General features: G+C 35.9%; 2 protein-coding genes across 4 annotated transcripts; both read right to left on the reverse strand.

Annotated features, from left to right (window-relative positions):
• Positions 1 to 3,261: 3,261 nt before the first annotated feature.
• On the reverse strand, positions 3,262 to 8,906 carry LOC145774696 (uncharacterized). 3 transcript variants are annotated; one of them, XM_082585989.1, is made up of 7 exons: positions 8,526 to 8,905; positions 7,577 to 7,715; positions 7,214 to 7,440; positions 6,209 to 6,761; positions 5,397 to 5,498; positions 4,096 to 4,276; positions 3,262 to 3,965 (listed from the first exon to the last, which is right to left on the reverse strand). In XM_082585989.1, exons 5-7 carry the CDS (start codon positions 5,421 to 5,423, stop codon positions 3,886 to 3,888), a joined length of 288 nt encoding a protein of 95 aa, XP_082442115.1. In that variant the 5' UTR covers positions 5,424 to 5,498; positions 6,209 to 6,761; positions 7,214 to 7,440; positions 7,577 to 7,715; positions 8,526 to 8,905; the 3' UTR covers positions 3,262 to 3,885. The 3 variants fall into 3 exon arrangements, 2 of the variants coding, with proteins under 2 accessions (XP_082442115.1, XP_082442114.1); XM_082585988.1 differs by lacking the exon at positions 5,397 to 5,498 and having other exon boundaries at positions 8,526 to 8,904; XR_014290043.1 differs by lacking the exon at positions 3,262 to 3,965 and having other exon boundaries at positions 4,147 to 4,276; positions 8,526 to 8,906.
• A 1,094-nt stretch (positions 8,907 to 10,000) lies between these two features.
• On the reverse strand, positions 10,001 to 18,072 carry LOC145774539 (uncharacterized). Its single transcript, XM_082585802.1, has one exon. The coding sequence runs from the start codon at positions 18,070 to 18,072 to the stop codon at positions 13,165 to 13,167; it is 4,908 nt and encodes a 1,635-aa protein (XP_082441928.1). The 3' UTR covers positions 10,001 to 13,164.
• Between the last annotated feature and the right edge of the window lie 1,356 nt (positions 18,073 to 19,428).

A 19,428-nucleotide genomic window follows, 5' to 3' on the forward strand; every position in this document is an offset into this window, starting at 1 on the left:
TGGTCGAGTTTCGAGTAGAAAAGTTGTGAATTTGGTTACATTTTTTAAAGTAGTTTTTAAAAGTGTCGGGTAATAAATTAAAACTAAACTGATACATAAACTTAGCAATTTCAAAGTTGTACAGATCTTTTAACTTTAGGATATTTAGTTGTTTATAAAAGGGTGTGACATGGTCAGCCCATTTGCCTTTCACAACAGCTTTGACTGCCTTATTTTGCAAAACACCAAGCTTTCCAATATGTGTTTTGTATGACGACCCCCAAATTGTCAGTCCGTATATGAGGTGAGGATGCACAAGAGAATAGTAAAGCTGAAGCATAGCTTTGGTAGATAAACAATGTTTTAATTTAGAGAGTATGCCAACAGATTTGGAGAGTTTGGAAGATATAGCATCAATATGAGGAAGAAAAGATAGATTTTTGTCAATTAAGATACCAAGGTATTTAGCAGTGTGAACATTTTTTAGTTGGGTATTGCCGTAAAATACTTCAACATTAGTTGATTTTTGGTTGGTCTTGGGTGCAATTATTAAAAAGTTAGACTTAGAAGCATTTATCGTAAGTGAATTGGCTGTGATCCAACGTTTGATTCCTTTCAGTTCAAGATTAATTAAATTTTGAAGACTTAATAAATTATCGGCTTTAATAACCAGACAAGTGTCATCAGCAAATAATCTAGGAACAGAAAAAACACAGTTAGATATATCATTTATATAAAGTAAAAAGAGAAGCGGTCCTAATATGGACCCTTGAGGGACACCAAATTTTATTTCTTTTAATGTAGAATTTTCTTGACCAATAGACACAAATTGTTTACGATTTTTCAAGTAGGAAGTAAGTAAGGCATTGGCAACTCCTCGAATTCCATAATGATCAAGTTTATGCAAAAGTTTTTTATGATGAACTGTGTCAAAGGCTTTTTTAAGATCTAGTAAAACAAGTCCAGTCAATTCATTGTTCTGCATTTGCTCGTATGAGGAGGTAATAATGTCTAAAGCAGCATGACTTGTTGAATGGTTGGCACGAAAGCCATACTGAGTAGGCGTTAAGATCGAATGCTTATTTATAAACGACGTCAAACGTTTGAACATTAACTTTTCTAAAATCTTTGAAAAGCATGAGAGTAGAGAAATTGGTCTATAATTATTTGTTTCGAGTTTGCTTCCAGATTTATAAATTGGAATGACTTTAGCAATTTTGAGAACATCTGGAAATATGCCATTCGAAAATGCGTGGTCGAAAAGGATGGATAGAGGCAAGGCTATGATAGTCGAAGAGATTCGAAGGAAATAAGGCGAGATACCATCACTCCCTGCTGATTTATTTAACTTTAGCTGATGTATTTCTTCTATTATTTCGTACACGTCTGGTGGTTCAAGGAAAATAGAAGAGGAAACACGGTTGCTTAAAAAGTTTTTAAAATTATTTGTTTTATCAGTTTCGACTTGTTCTGCGAGGTGGCTTCCGATATTGGCAAAAAAGGAATTAAAACTCTCAGCTATTATTTTTGGATCGCTTTCCAGTTTATCATCAACGCGAACACAATCAACATTTTGGGTTGTTTTCTTTTTATTGGGCAAAAGAGAATTTATAATACTCCAGATTTTTTTTGGTTCATTACTGTTAATGTTCAGTTGGTTTTGAAAGTACTGCTTTTTTGCTATACTTTTAATCTTTGTTAGTTTATTTGAGTATTTTTTGTAAATGTATTTTCCTGTTTCGCCTCCTGTTAGAAAGTGAGTTTTGTACATTTTTTGTTTGTTTCGTATGGAAACAAGCAATCCTCGAGTCAGCCAGGGTTTACTTTTTAATTTAGTTTGTCTACGAGAGAGTTGTTTAAGTGGAGCATGTTTATCAATTACGCTAGTGATTATTTTCACAAAGCGAGCAAACTTCAAGTTTAAATTATCAGATGTCAATTCAGACAATACTGGTAGTAATTCAAACATATGATTACTAAGGTCATTACAATATAGCTCAGGGTTAAAGTGCCGTTTGTCTCTGACAAAGTAGGCATTTGAACGAGAGCAGTTCTTTAAACCAGAAATAATACAGAATATAGGATAATGGTCCGAGAGGTCACTAGTGATTATACCAGGCAGGATAGCGTTTGAAGTGTCATTTGTTAAAATGTTATCAATAGTTGATGAAGAGGTATCAGTCACTCTGGTTGGTTCAACTATCAGAGGGTACACTCCATTGCTTTCTAGCATGTTTAAATATTCGGTCACACCAGGGAGATTGCAATTAGTGATGTTTATATTAAAGTCCCCAAGAAGATAGTACTTTTCATTCTTTTCGTTCAGAGTGGTTAGGGAATTATTTAGATCTTGAACAAATTATTAATTCATAGTATTAATAGTTTTCATTGTTTTAAATATTATATAAAAATATTAGTAATCTGAGTAAGTTGAGTATAATACACATATAAATATTATATAAAAATACAGTAATCAAACTCAATCTAAAATGTAGCTAATTCACTGCTTCAAATCAACCCTTTTAAAATTTTCTAAAACGAACCATTTTTTTTACAAAAGGAACTTGAGCAAATAGGTGATCACCTTCCCGCACCTTCTCCTATGCAGGGCTGGAGCGTCCACTAGGCAAACTAGGCAGTCGCCTAGGGCGCAGCCTTCAAGGGGCACAAAACTTTCTTTTTCTTGTAGTTTTATAGCTTTTTGTGACATTATTTTTCTTTGGATCATTTTCGTGATTCGAATCTTGTTGCACGAACTGCAGGTTTATATTTTTAAAGGGCTATGCAAGTCCAAATTGTACTTTGAGATTTTTTTGTTTGTATGTGCTCTAGGCGTTTATAATAAAGGGTTGTCGTTGAAATTTTCCCAAAATTTGATTGCGTTTCCTTTGTAGGGCCGTTTTTGTTTGCTCTATAGTTGTTGGCGGCGCGCGCGCACTGAACCGTGCGATAATCACGTGTGACGTCATGAGAGTACAAGCTGACTTGTGTTCGCGCAAGATGCAGTGTAAGCGGTTGTTTGTAGTGACGTTTCCAACAAATAGAATACACTATTTATGTCGATTGTAGGCGGCTCAGTAGTTGATAAAATGAGCACTGAAAGCAACTACCTTTCGACAAGTACCGTATTAGTTTGTAAAGAACTAGGAAGATTCTCTCAAAACCTCTAGTATAGCTTACTGTACATGTACAAAATTCACTCTCTCTCTCTGTGCACACGGAAAAGCTTTTCTCAAAGCAGACTTTGTATTGTGACTTTATTTCAAATCAGGACACTTAAGTAGTTGAATGAGTTTCGCTTTTAGCAGCATGATCGTTGCTTACTTCACAGTGTAGATTCAAACGATCTGTTATAGCCTGATGCTGCGGGTTCTTTTTGGCAATATCAAATTACACTAGCTTTCGGAACACAGTTCCCTAGTCATGTGCTATGACGAATGGTGTTGAAGTCAGTGAGTGGTTTTTTTAAAATGGCTCTTTGTTTTAGCTTGAGGCTGCCGGCTGTTGAGTTTCTGTGCTGTTAGGCGTTATTGCTGTGAGGTTTTGTTGGATCAGTTGATTAGTAGATTAGGTGACGTAGTTCTTCCCTATCGGCGCGGTTGTTGATTTTAGGATTTTGTTTGCTAATGAATATGGCCTCTTTGAAACGTAATTGTACCGCGTCATTTTCTCTTCCAATAATTTTAAATTCAAAGTCTGCTTGGCATTGTTGTTGGTGATCAAATACCGAACTTTTATCCGAGCAGTTCCGAAAGCTAGTGTAATTTGATATTGCCAAAAAGAACCCGCAGCATCAGGCTATAACAGATCGTTTGAATCTACACTGTGAAGCAGGACACTTAAACCCAACGTATTCGTTTTTGTCACTTGGAAACTTCGATCTAATGGCCGAAACGACGCATGACGTCAGAGGCACACGGATTGATCTTCCAAGATAACCCCAGATCCACCGAACAAACTGTCTGTGGGAAATTTGCTTATAGCATCTGTAAAAACAACTTTTGGTTATGTTTACTCTTGTATCTCCAAAATCCTAATAAAATAAAAACCATCAGTCAGCTACCAGTATTGCATAAAGTAGCAGTCACATTCATTGTGGCAATATTCTAACTGTACCTTTCGCAACATGCCAGACATCAAACACATGTTCAACTTCTGGCTTGTGATCCCGCATATATGCAATGATTTGTGGATGGCGGAGTTTCACCCGCACATCAAAGCCACATCTCTCAACGAAATCCATACATTCGCCCAGCCCAGCCTTTTCCATCGCATTGCTGCAACCACATACATTGCTCTGCAACAACATTAAACATATCAATTTTGCACAATCTGTTTTTATCTACTCTTAGCGGCAAACGCTATGGCCGCGAGTGTTGTATGTGCCGCTTCGATGGGAGATGACTATGGCCGCAAATTTTTCTTGACTTGGCAATGGAAAGCATGTACATTGTACAGACAAATACAACTTGTATCGATTCAGTGAATTTCCTATCGGTTCTGCTATCTTTCAGAAATTCAGATAATACGAAACCAAGGAAGATTCCAGAAATATTTTATAAAACTACGATACAACGTTTTATAGGCAGAGAAAACTTTTCTCGAACCGTTGAAATCTTTCAGAAATAGCTTAGCATCAATAAATCATCATTACATTGCTGCTTTCTGGGCGAAGTTGGCCTGTTTACGAGCAGTTTTGAGAAAAGTATGTTCACACTCAGTGGCGTATTTAGAAAGTTTGTTAGGGGGAGGCCAAGACATTGTGTCAGTCAGCCGCGCGGCGACTGACTCGGCGGCTGGAAGCCAATGGGGGTCTGAGAATAGTACACACGGGTAGTCCCAACGGTAGTACACAAAAAGCTCAAATTTGGTGAAAATGGCTGTTAATTGGTTCAAATTTTTCTACTTGGGTTAAAATTAAACTTGTTTAACCGTATAAATATGGGGGGGTAAACCAAAATGTTATATGCCGCGCCAGAACGGGGAGGAGGGGGTTAGCTGAAACCGTCACATAGGGGGAGGGGGTCCAAAATCAAGAGCGAATCCGCAGAAGTAAGTTACTGTTGCAATTAATGATTCATGAACCAACGAAAGATATCAAACACTTCAGAACATAAACAATAAGTTAGTCCTTCCGACCTCGAATACCTTTTGAACATTCTCGGCGATTCGCAATGACAATTTAAAGTTTAATGCGATGGCTGCGCTTGGCAAATATATCAATGACTGCATCATATTCCAATACATTGTCCTTGTTTAAATACATCTGAGCTAGACCATCCAAACGTGGCTTGGTCATGGTCGTGCGGTAATAATTTTTTAGGTACTTTAGTGAACTGAAACATCGTTCATTGGAGGCAATTGTAACTGGAAGCGTAGTAAAGATTTGAAGTAATATGGATAATCGCAATAAGTACCGAGTTGTTCAGCAGCTTGGCACGCATCCACAAGCGTCGCAGATCATTTATCCACAGAAAGTGCAAGCCAATTTACACTCCATCTTCGCAATTCAATAGTAGCTGCAAAGCAATTGCTTGGTTCAACATCCAGTAATTCATGGTAGAAATCGAAAATCTCGTCGATCGGGCAGTCCTCATCTTCATGAATTAATGAAGGCAGAAATGTGCTGACTTTAGAAGCTAGCGAGCAGTGCTCATTGAATCTGTCATGAATTTGTGCCATGCAATTGTCAAGGAAGAAAAACTGTTGACAAATTACATTGCAAAAAGTATACCAGCGTTAGGACGAATCATCCAAGCAATTATGTCTTGCGCTCCAACTTTTTTTGGAAATTTTGTGTTTTTTACCTGATCATTAGGGAGAGGCCATCGCCCTTTATCCTCCCCCCTAAATACGCTACTGTTCACACTGAAACGACCATTTATTAGGTTTAAATGAACTAAGAAACGAAGTACATCTGCAAAACACAAGCCAATAATATAAAACGAACAAAGTAAGTCAGTCTCACACGATCAGAACTTAAAGTACGGTAACAAAAAGTCCCTTTAACTGAACACTGCGAGAAAATCTCTCATTTTTACATTGACTCAACGTCTGCAGACGTTGAATCAATGTAAAAACGAGAGATTATGTTGTCTGGGAATAACGTACAAACATACGTAAAATAAACGTAAATTTGTTATAAGACACACTGGTTTTTCAATGAGTCATGTAAATAGAAGCTGGATTTGCTAGCTAAAGTATAAAATGTACTGGCTGAAGTCCTTACCTGAAGAAGTTGCAAATCCACTATTTTATTCAATCTTGTGTCCATGATCGTGTATGTGCCGTACTTTCACAATGTCCAGGAGAATCTACCCTTCCATCTCCCGCTAACATGAGGTCACCACCATCACCTTCCAGTTGTTGAAGTACAGTATTCTGCTCTTCTCGCCACAGGCGATAAATAGCTGGTTGGACATGTTTTTTAGACAGGTTATAGAAGGTAGTAAGTTAGTTGAAATACTCTGAACATTCAGGTGGCAAGCATCCTCAGTGTCTTGACGTACGATAAGCCGTTAGCAAAGATGGAACTAACAAGTAATAAATTTGCTCCTGGGATCTGTCCCATCATTGGCTGACTTGACCAGACTCTGGAATAGTTACACTCAGGCATAGAGCAAACTTCTGTTATGGTTATGCATGTCCCACAACCAGCAACAGTTGCATTTGTAGCAGTTTGGCAGACTGGACAAATCTTGGACAATTCTATCAGCTGTGTAGCAAATACAATGTACTTCTTCTCGTTAATTGGAGAAGTGTTTGATGAGAAACTGGAAGATCTAAACAGTGCAAGTGAACTGTTTTAGGTTATTTTAGAGAAACACCAATGTATTCGTGCATGGCTGGTCGTTTGGTCGACAGTCATTTGGTCGACAGGACGTTTGGTCGACAGACATTTGGTCGACAAGACATTTGGTCGACAGGACATTTGGGTTAGGGTTACAGTAAGGGCTAGTTAATCCTAGCTTTAACCCTAAAATTAATCGTTTTGTCAACCAAATGTCTTGTCGACCGAACGTCCTGTCGACCAAATGACTGTCGACCAAATGACCTGGTACCGTATTGGTGACAGCAAGCAATATAGCTCACTGCACAAAAACTTCTTATCAATGACATTATTTTAAAGAAAAGATTGACCCCTTCCGCTTACAGTATGTGTGTGTTTCTATACATCAGGAAGCATTCATAAAATATCTATAACAGATAACAGTATCATTGTTTACAAACTTACCCCAGCTTTTCACTAATCACTACGTTCATTGGTAGACACCTCCGAAAATGTATTTATTGAGAAATTTGGATCGTGCATTTCATTATCTTCAAAAGATATGTCTTGCAAAGCCATTCTTGCTTTTTTGGGAGTGGAAGTAAGGTAATCTGGTGGACTTCGTTTTCTTTCTTGCAAGTTGCAGGTCACACCTACAGATTGTGCTGATACCAGGGCATTCGCCTGAGTTGCTGCAATAAGCATATTTCAAATCAAGCAAAGCAACTTTTACAGTATTATTTGGCATCACTTCTCTTTCCAAAGCTTTTAAAATGTACACTACTGTTATTTCATAATATGTCATATTATAGAGTTAAAGTTTCTTACCTTTCGCCGCACTTCTTGGCTTCAAGGCAGCTTTGCAGCCTTTTGATGAACAAACACGGAAATCTAACACGTCAGATTGTGTTGCAACATCACAAGTAACCATTTCTGTTTGGCATGACACATTAGAATACCGGGACAACTACAAACAGAAGAACGCACAATAGCACATTACAACAACAGTAACAAATATTGTAAAACCCACATTTATACACTAAACATTACCATTGCATCTTCCTGCAATTCAGTGTGTTCAGCTTTTTCAGTGCTAGTCAGTGGGTGCAACCTAATTCGTACCCTGAACAATTTGTACCTTGAAAAGATTGAGAGAAAAAATTAAAAAAGCCGACGTCGCTGATCGGAGTTTCCGCAAACAAACAAACGGAAAAGATTGAGAGAAAAAATAGAACAAAGCCGAAGTCGCTGATCGCAGTTTCCGTTTTTCTGCAGTCTCCGCAAACATTTTAAAATTTCCGTTAATGATCCTAAGAGTTTGCCGAAGTCGCTGATCGCAGTTTCCGCAAACATTTTAAAAGGGTTAGGGTTGATCGGGGTTTCTGCAAACATTTTAAAATTTCCGGTAATGATCCTAAGAGTTTTTGTTTGTTTGTTTGCGGAAACTCCGATCAGCAACTTCGGCTTTTTTTGTTTTTTTTTTCTCTGGATCTTTTCAGGGTACGAACTGTTCAGGTTACGAATTTGGGTGCATCCCTAGCCAGTAACTGAAAAAGAAAACAACAATGTATATATGAAGGACTTTTTTTGTTAATGCACTTGTTGAATTATACATGGGACGTTTTAAAACTGCATGTAGCTGGGAATCACTATATCAGCAGGCAGCATACATATTGTAAACTGTATGGAAAACAATTTCTCAAGGATGCTACTTCTCTACTTATGTACGGTACTTTATAACAAACATGTAGAAATATAATTGTTAGCTTAAAATTACCTCAAGAACTTGACGCTTCCTAGCAGCCGGTCGCATGGATAAAGTGGAATTTTGTTGTGGAGTTGTCTCTCCACTGGACTTTGAATCGAACGGTTGCAAAGTTGTTGAAATGTTTTTGTTTGGAAAAATTGAAGGGCATGCATTAAGGTTTAAATTGAGACGTGTGGCATGACCCAGGTCAAATTGAAAAAGATTTTGAAAATCTGTTTCCTTGAAATGGAGTCCACATATTGTGCTGGACTCTGTTGATCCTGGGCACACTCTTGTGGTGTTTACAAACTTGTTCCATTTCTTTTTATGGTACAATTTTTTGGAAAATGGAACAAAGAAATTTTATCAGTAGAAGAACCGCCAGATGAACAGCCATAGACAACACACCGATTTGGCATGATGAGTACCGAATTGTTACAGGTTTAGCTTAGTTTACTCACACAGCACTGGGGAAGAATGCATATTGAAATAGGCCTACTGTACTTGTCTAGCCAATACACAATCATAAATTGACATACATAAATACTGAGACTGGTAGGTAGGCCTATCGTGCACACAGCACCGACTAATCATGAAGTAAGAAATAAATGCAAATCTCTGCAACCCTTGACTGTCTGATTCTGAACCTCTTGCTGTTAAATACCATCAAAACTATGCAAACACTGCAAGGTCTAGCCCAAAATGTTTAGGTTAAACGTCCAATAAAAAGTTTAGTGTAGTCTGTAAAATGATGTAAGCTAGCACCAAGGCTACAATAAACTAAATCTGATCTTCAATTGTAACTTGGAATAATCTTATCCACTGCTGCCAACGCATGCCACACCTCGAACAAGCAAAATATTTGCCCAGCAGTTGTACTCTCATGACGTCACGTGAGAAATTTTTTATTTCGACAACAGTTCATGTGGTGTGTGTTCGAATTACAAAACCAGAACTTTGTTTTAAGATTGCGTGAGAACAAATGAGTATTTTTTCATAAAAACAAGTGCAACGTGTTTTTGAATTTCCCCTTTATGTATTTCAACTCTCAATTTGCATTTGAAAATGGACTTGTCTGCCCCTTTAAGAAGCTTAAAAATAAAAAAATTACACCTATGCTTTGAAACTGCAAGTATGGTAGACTCATGTGGGAATACGAACTTGATAAATTTGGATTTGTTGTGTTCTTGTTTATTGGTAAAATGTAATTTTTTAACTGTATTTTTTTAATGTAGCCTATTGGTAAATATAATAAATGAAAATTTGTCAAAATATAAAAATAATCATAATAATGCGTGTCTTGTTATCACAAGTAATTTTGGAATTAGCTTTTCTAAGTGATTGCATTGGAATGATTGGATAGGAGTCGGCTGCATAGCCGAGTGGTGGGAGCCCTGGAACGGCAATCGAAAGGGCGCTGGATTAACACTACTCAAAAGCATGCGGCTGTGTCTGTCACGGTTTCTTTCTATCTCTTACCAGAAAAGAGACTTGGAAAGGTTCAATGACGTAGTTTAATGGGTTATAACAATTTAGCAGTCAATTTAATGTCGAATAGTTCTACTAGTAAAATGATAATGAAAATTGTTGAAATACTTTAACGAATGGTTCAGCATTTCCAGCAACTTATTCAAATTAGAAATTATATTAGCATCAACTTTGCTTTACTCGTATTCAATAACTTCCACTCTCGATCAACAATAATCTTTGCGTCTATTACCATTTACCACTGTTACATAATCTCTCATAATCAACTCATAATAATCAAAATCATAATAATAATCGATTACGCAAACTACACCACTATTTATAGAAGGTTGTTCGGTCTAGTAACTTCGAGAAGGTTACGTAATGTTACATCATAAGGACTCATTGTTCTGTCAAGTTGCATTAAACGTAAACAAGCAGAAGCTTCCAGATTGTCACGTAGGGTAGAAGGTTCTAGAAAAGACATTACATAATAAAGATTTCGCAATCAGACATCTCCTGGTAAACATCCTTATGACGTCATGACAAGCGACACTCGGCAATTGTGAAAAACAACAGAACATTCCAGGTTTGCATGTTACAGAAGGCTCTGGAAATACGTTACATAATAAAATTTCGCAATCAGAGGTTACTACAGGTCAATAACCGATAATAACACATCGCACCAGAATTTTACAATCAAAACAACACGCTCGTTCAAGACACAATGCAGTCCGTCGCGAGGCCTTGCACATTGATTGTGACAGTGTCTTTGGCAGGACACTTAAAGGTATGCCTGAAGGTGGACACGAAGATTGACTTCCTTGCCTTCCCGTCCACTTAATCTAAATCTTTAACCACTGGGTGTAAGCCTGGATACGACAAACAAGTTGGATAGGTAGCTAGCTTGGAGATAGATTAAGCTTTTTAATATTTTTCTTAAAGCTTTTTAGAGAAATGCGTTTATTTTTGATGGAGAATCAAAACCAGAATCATTTAGAATCAGTTTGTTTGTCATATAACACGAACATAAGAATAATAAGAGATGTGCCATAAACTATTATAATAATAATAATAATAATGTTAGTTTTTATATAGCGCTGTATCCATCGCAGAATGCGTTGCTCTACAGCGCTTTACAAAGCAGACAGTGTCAATGCAGCCGTATAGAGGTATATTATGTGCCATATAACGAGGAGACAGTGAAAAGACCAGTTGGGCATTGAGTCAGCTACCACCTCATGATAAATGATGAAAAGAACATACGCATTAATGTTGCTAATTTGACCACATCGATGATACATTTCAATGCATTTTGGATAAAGTTTCTCGTTTCAGCATGCGCTGCATCACTTGCAAGAAATTAAGACCACCACGAAACTGATGAATAGCATCATTTTTTACAGCATTATCATGACAGGACAATCGTTGATAAAGTTTCATAGACTTTTTAAAGTGGTTTCTGGCTTCATGGTAGTCTTCATCTTTGAAAAAGCATTCACCAAAACTGATATTTGTTACATGAATATCAACACTTTCATCTGATGATAATCGTTGGAATATTGTCAAACATTTTTGAAAATAATTCTTTGATTCGCTATACGAAGCAAGTTGAAATAAACAACGGCCAAGCCAATAAAGTCGACTAGCTACATTTCTTTCACCATCTCTATCGGATAACAACAGTGGAAATATTTTCAATGATTTCTGAAAATAGTGCTTTGATTCTCGATTTACTGCAACTTGAAATAAACCACTGCCAACGCAATAATGTATGACACCTATATTTCTAACAACATGTTTATCTGATGACAATTTGTGGATGGAATATCATTGATTTTTTAAAATAATTCATTGCTTCTTAATACTCTTTCATTTCAAACAACCAATACCCAATCTGGAAACAAGTAGGGGAGAGTGGGGCTAGTCGGAAAGATTTTTTTTTAAAGTAAAATTTAAAACAATTGGTGCATAACCTGACAACTTGAAGCGGCTTAAACTATCACCTATGGTGTCCTCTATCATACAACCAAAAATAAGTATTGAGTCAATTAAGCTTTTAATAAAAATTTAAAATAAACAAACATACAATTGATTTTTCAACTAACCCCATGCCTGGGGTTAGTTGAAAAACGTCAGTTTGATGCCCACCAATGAACTGGATACAATTTTTTCAACCAATAAACATTTACATGGGGTTGTAAGCAAATATGTTAACTTGCTTTAAAATCAAAATGCAATGAATTCTACATCAAATCATCGTAAAAACATTTTTTAATAAACGCATTGTTAAAACTTGTGATGCCGCATATATAGCACTTTCCAAGTTATTCAAATTAAAATTTTACAATTTATGTCTGCTTAAAACAAGTACATTGGAGCTTATACTACTTATTATCGTACCACGACGATATACTCGTATCATACTACATAGTCATACCGTTATCAAAACGTTTTCCAACTAACCCCACCCACTATTTTCCAACTAGCCCCATTAGCATATGACAAACTATTTTCTTAAAATATTGAAGCATGGCGCGTTGGACTAAAATTTGTTTATTTCTTAGTGTTTTAGAACACCTACGGCTGGCACACACCAAAAAACTTCTTCCTATCTTTAACGATATCGACGCATGAGATGTTTTTCAATACGCCAAAAATTTTACTTCGAAAGTAAGAAAATACAAAATTGTCAGCCAAACAAACATACCTTGACTCAACAAATCGAAACTAACATGGATTGTGTGTTTTTATAAACTACTTCACATGTTGGCAGTAAATATTTAAAAAAGTTATCGAGAGTTAAAAAAATGACCACTTTTCAACTAACCCCGCCTTCCAACTAACCCCACTCTCCCCTATTGGCTATAACAACATCAGCACCTTCATCTGATGACAATCGTTGGCGGATTTTCAGTGATTTTTTAAAATAATTCATTGCTTTTTGATATTCTTTCATTTCGAACATGCAACAACCAATCTGAGAAGATGCATTGGCAACAGCAACATCAGCATCTTCATCTGATGACAATCGTTGATGGATTTCTAATGATTTGTGAAAAATAAATTCTTGCTTCTTGATGCTTTTCACTTTCGAACAAACATCAACTAATCTGGAAACAAGTATTGGCAACATCAATGCCAGCACCTTCTTCTGATAAAAATTGTTGAAATATTATCTAAAATTTTTGAAAATAATTCTCTATTCCCTATATGAAACAAGTTGGAATAAACAACGACCAAGCCAATAAAGACAACTAGCTACATTTCTATCGGCATCTTTATCGGATGACAATCGCTGATGGATTTCCAATGATTTGTTAAAATAAATTCTTGCTTCTTGATACTTTTCACTTTCGAACAAACATCTACCGATCTGGAAACAAGTATTGGCAACATCAATGTCAGCATCTTCATCTGATGACAATTGTTGAAATATTATCAAAGATTTTTGAAAATAATTCTCTGATTCGCTATATGAAGTAAGTTGGAATAAACAACGACCAAGCCAATAAAGTCGACTAGCTACATTTCCATCAGCATCTTCATCGGATGACAATTGTTGATGGATTTCCAGTGATTTGTTAAAATAAATTTTTGCTTCTTGATACTTTTCACTTTCGAACAAACATCTTCCAATCTGGAAACAAGTATCAGCAACATCAATGTCATCACCTTCATCTGATGACAATCGTTGATTGATTTTCAGTGATTTGTTAAAATAAATTCTTGCTTCTTGATACTTTTTACTTTCGAACAAACATCTACCGATCTGGAAACAAGTATTGGCAACATCAATGTCAGCATCTTCATCTGATGACAATTGTTGGAATATTATCAAAGATTTTTGAAAATAATTCCTTGATTTGCTATATGAAGCAAGTTGGAATAAACAAAGGCCAAGCCAATAAAGTTGACAAGCTACATTTCTATCAGCATCTTCATTTGATGACAATTGTTGAAATATTATCAAAGATTTTTCAAAATAATTCTCTGATTCGCTATATGAAGCAAGTTGGAATAAACAACGGCCAAGCCAATAAAGTCGACTAGCTACATTTCTATCAGCATTTTCATCGGATGAGAATCGTTGATGGATTTCCAGTGATTTGTTAAAATAAATTCTTGCTTCTTGATACTTTTCACTTTCGAACAAACATCTTCCAATCTGGAAACAAGTATTAGCAACATCAATGTCAGCACCTTCATCTGATGGCAATCGTTGATAGATTTGCAGTGATTTGTTAAAATAAATTCTTGCTTCCTTATACTTTTTACTTTCGAACAAACATCTACCGATCTGGAAACAAGTATTGGCAACATCAATGTCAGCATCTTCATCTGATGACAATTGTTGAAATATTATCAAAGATTTTTCAAAATAATTCCTTGATTCGCTATATGAAGTAAGTTGGAATAAACAAAGGCCAAGCCAATAAAGTCGACTAGCTACATTTCTATCAGCATCTTCATTTGATGACAATCGTTGATAGATTTTCAATGATTTTTGGAAATATCTCATTGCTTCTTGATATTCTTGGCTTTTGAAAGAACAACAACCAATCTGGAAACAAGTATTGGCAACATCAGCATCTTCAGCTGATGACAATTGTTGAAATATTATCAAAGATTTTTCAAAATAATTCTCTGATTCTCTATATGAAGCAAGTTGGAATAAACAAAGGCCAAGCCAATAAAGTCGACTAGCTACATTTCTATCAGCATCTTCATCGGATGATAATTGTTGATAGATTATTAATGATTTTTGGAAATAAATTCTTGCTTCCTGATACTTTTTACTTTGGAACAAACATTTACCGATCTGGAAAGAAGTATTGGCAACATCAATGTCAGCACCTTGTTCTGATGACAATTGTTGAAATATTGTAAAATATTTTTGAAAGTAATTCTTTGGTTCGCTATATGAAACAAGTTGGAACAAACCACTGCCACGCCAATAAACTCGACTAGCTACATTTCTATCTGCATTTTCATCTGGTGACAATTTTTGAAGGATTTCCACTGATTTTTCCAAGTAATGTATTGCTTTCTGATTTTGTTTACTTTCGAACAAACAACAACCGATCTGGAAACAAGTCTTGGCAACATCAATATCAGCATTTTCGTCTGATGACAATCGTTGATAGATTTGCAGTGGTTTGTCAAAGTAATCCCTTGCTTTCTGATATTCTTTACTTTCGAACAAACATCTTCCAATCTGAACACAAACATTGGCTACAAGAATATCACAATCGCCATTTGATGACAATCGTTGATAGATTTTCAGTGAATTTTCGAAGTAATTCCTTGCTTCTTGATATTCATTTCTTTCGAACAAGCAACAACCGATCATTAAACTAATAAGGGCTACCAACGTGTCAGCGTCTTCATCTGAAGACAATGGTTGATAGATATTTAGTGATTCTACGAAGTAATTCCTTGCTTCCTGGTATTCTTTGCTTTTAAATAAACAGCTCCCAATCATCAAAAGAACATTGACTATGATAGCATCGTTTTCTAATTCCAAACTTTGGTATGTTCTGAGGAGCTCTTGAAAGTATTTCAGCGCATTTTGATCTGCTTTAGGTGAGTCTAGCCAAAAGCTAGTAAAAAAATATTCCCACGCCTTGTTTGAATCAAATGTTGTTTTAGGCAACAGATGTTGAAATAAAGGTGTTACAAAGCTTTGAAGAATTTGTGTAACTTCTTCATAATCTTTACTTGCAATTACACAACTCATTATGAATAACAAATTTATTGACTCAAAAACATCAATTGCACCTATCAATTCTTTCCCATCGTTTTTAAAAAATATCTGCTGTTGTGTAAGTTTCTGGGCTTTTTTAAAATAACTTTTTGCTTCTGAGTATTGTTTGTTTTCAAATAAAGATAGACCCATAGAAAAAGTTTTAATAAACTCATTCATACCAGCATTGCCAGATTCTGAGAGAACTTGTGCCAAGCTGTGCAAGTTGGTCTGGGATTTCAACAATCGATCGATTGTTTCCTTATATTTCGTAGTTGTAAAGAGCGAATGGTTACTTTTTGGAGAAATCATATTGATGTATCTGTCTAATTTTACTTTTGGAATATTTAGTACATCTGTAACTTTAATATTTAGCAAAATTTTGAGAGAGAGCTCACAAGTATTCCAACCACTCCAATAGTCACCTTTCAAGTTGCAACATAATGTAATACAAAATAAAACCATTAATTTGTTGGAAAACATTTTTGCTTTATTTCCATTCGAATATTTTTCCATATTCAAGTAACGCATTCCACAATCAATCGATTCATTGTAATTTTCTGTCAGGAACAAAATTAAACAAGTTTCAAAAATATCATCAGATGTCATTTCTTTGCTTGAAACTTCCGCTATTTTCTCTGTTTCATCAAGTGTTTCCGCTTCTTTCAGATTTTTCTCTAATGATTCCAGGCTGCAATTAAAAGTTTTCAAACGTGGGCCAGTTGTTGGATTGGCCCATATATTTTGCAAAAGTTTATGTGATACTTTCCATAATTTAAGGAATTGACAAATGAGCACATTCACCAAAGTCAAATTGGTGTAAAAATAAATTCTTTTTATGTCCAATTGTTTACAAATATCGCATTGTAGCGAATATGCAACTTGAAAGAAATTGATGCAAGTTCGTTCACCCACAGCAGCAATCATTGCAGATGATTCAATATTTAAATCATTGGTGGAGTTGATATTATCTACCCAATCAATTTGTCCTTGGTTGTCCATGTAAAGTTTCAATCTAATCTCGCATGCCACTGCCACAGCAAATGACAACTTTCTTTTTGCATAGTCACTGATAATATTTAGTTGACGAAGTTTGTCAATAATATCAAAGCAAGAATTTTCGGAAATTCGATGTAGTCTGCCTAAAGCCGATATGAAAAGCGTTATGCTTCGATAAACAATGCGTTTATGATTAAATTGGGTTTGATCCATTAGTGTGGAAAGACTTAATTTGATTGCAAAATTTTTCAAATCTTCTTTGATTAGTTCAATTATTTCATCACCCTCTTCTGTGCTGGAAATCGATTTCAAAGTTTTCTGCACACCATCAAAGAAATCATCATATATTTCTTGTTTTCCAGAAACGAAAGTTGTTTTAGTGAAGATGTCACTAAGATGGTAGCCATTCTTCAAAGATTCTTCAGTGCTTATATATTTTAACATTTCACTCACTGGTTTTATCAACTCTGTTGTCCAAGGTTTGTCTTTTGTCATTTGTTGTCGTCCAAGTGGAGATTTGCAGGCATGTGGCATCATTCCATCGAACGAAATGCCACGTGGTGTAAATGCATCAAAAAACCAATCTCCATCTTTCTTGGTTGTATCATTCAGACCAGGGATGCACACACTTGGTAATATGGTTTCTTGCATGTTGATCAAAATGACTTGAAAAACTATAGCGAACCATCGAAAATATTCCAAAATGACTTGATAATTGTCAAAGTGTTGACATCCTTCTTGTAAAACGATGATATTCTCAAAATCGGAGAACGGAGTGATTTCCTTCCTTGCCAACGACCCCATGCCGACGAGAGCATAATCACAAGGGGTTTTTCCCATGACATCTTCGCAATATTTACTGACATCATTCATAATTGATGTGTACTCTTTTGTAATTTCCTCTTCTAAAGTTTTCATGGTCGTAATTTTTTCTTCTTCCTGTTTGATCAATTGATCAGTTTCGATTTCATTGGGAATCTGTTTAATCTTTTCTAGATTGTTTTGCACTGACTCTCTCAGTTGTTCGAAACGTTTCTTGACACCTGCAGCTTTTTGAACTAAGTTAGCATCTTTTTTGTCTGCATCAGTATAACCCAATATTTGCTTGCAGAGGCTGAGCAAGTCTTTTTGTATCTTTAACAGGATTTCTTTATTTTTATCAGCTTCTTTAAGATTTCTTGCAATTGCAGCATTATACAATGCAGCAGACTGAATCAATGATATTTTATCTGGGCCTTTATTTTGAAACAGCAATCCTAATTGGTGAAATATATTTGCTGATAGAGAAGTGTCCTCTTCTTTGCCATTGGCCTCACAGACCGTCTTTAGTTTTTCCACAAGTTTAAACTCCTCATCATCCGTCATAATGATGATTGTTGTTCACAATGTCATTTAAGTCAATGTACATTTCTGGAATTCTTTCTTTCACCCAGAACATTAAGTTATATTCTGTATAATTAAGTATAATATTTGTGAAATCAAAGATTGATATAATTGTTGACGCTAACAACAAATAAGCGATTGTTTTTCTGGATTTTAGAGCAAGTGGTTTTTAGCCTGGGTTCGATCAATTTCATGGAGTTCGACGTCGCCGATTTGAAGGTTTACAAAAGGGAGTCCTCTGGTCTATATAAAAAAAAACTAACAAACGTTTCACCAAACTACAAGTACAGTATAACACAAAGATGTTGGATAACTTGCTATGAAGAAGTAAATACCTACATTAAACATTTATGGTATCAGTGCTTTTATAATTACTCAAACAGATAGTGCCGATTTTCCTTTAGAGTGGTAGCATGCATTCTCACTTCAGTTTTATAATGCAACAGTAAAAATGCTATCATATTTGGTGAGAATTAGCACCATGAGACAAGTGCAACTTCAAAACGCTACGCAGAGCAGAGACCGATGTTATGCATGGGGCCACGGGCAAACCAGGTGTAGGCTTTGGTTTGCTTAGTTGAGCAAAATTTTACTTATAAGCTACTTTTCTCAGCCTGTGATGATTTGTAAAAGATGCCTCTTTTGTTTCACAAAAATACGACGTGATATGGCAATCAAGCAACAATAATTCGTTTTGAAAAAACATTGCATAAAAATATGTACGGTAGAAGAGTGCGGTAATGCGAGGACTTTTGGACCCGGGCCATGGATAATTTTAGGGGCCGTAGCTTTTCCAAGGAATCCGGGAAATCGAAGAAACTATTTCGTATTCTTTGGATACAGTGCATTTTTTATGTAAATGTCTAGATTTAGGGGCCCGAGTATTTCATTGGTAGCCTACGGGACCCAAATTATCCTCTTTACGGCCCAGGCCAACACCACTCTAAAGTAAGTTCTCTGATCTACAGATCCAGCTTATTTCAGCCACGTTCAAGTGAAGCATGCAAGTAGTTTGTTCGGTATATTTCAACATTTTGATTAGAAATTTTGTTAATAGAAGCAACTAGTAACAAACTTAGGGTCGCCTAGTTAAACTCACTTTTGTCCTTACCAAAAAGGCTCGACAGTATCCGTTTGAAATAACAATTTCTAAATAAATAAATGCAAATTAAATTGTTCATTGCTTTTACTGGGGCCCGACGACAACTTGGGAAATATTGCAGCCTGGGGTTCGACATGCTTGCAAAGGTTAAGCATTGGTGCTCTACGCTAGAGAGTGTTGAATAGGGTGCAGGCCTACCATTACCATTCTGCAAAATGTTTTTAGAAATGAGTGCG

This window comes from Aplidium turbinatum, chromosome 7 (assembly GCF_918807975.1).
Source record: "Aplidium turbinatum chromosome 7, kaAplTurb1.1, whole genome shotgun sequence".
NCBI classification, from domain to species: Eukaryota; Metazoa; Chordata; class Ascidiacea; order Aplousobranchia; family Polyclinidae; genus Aplidium; species Aplidium turbinatum.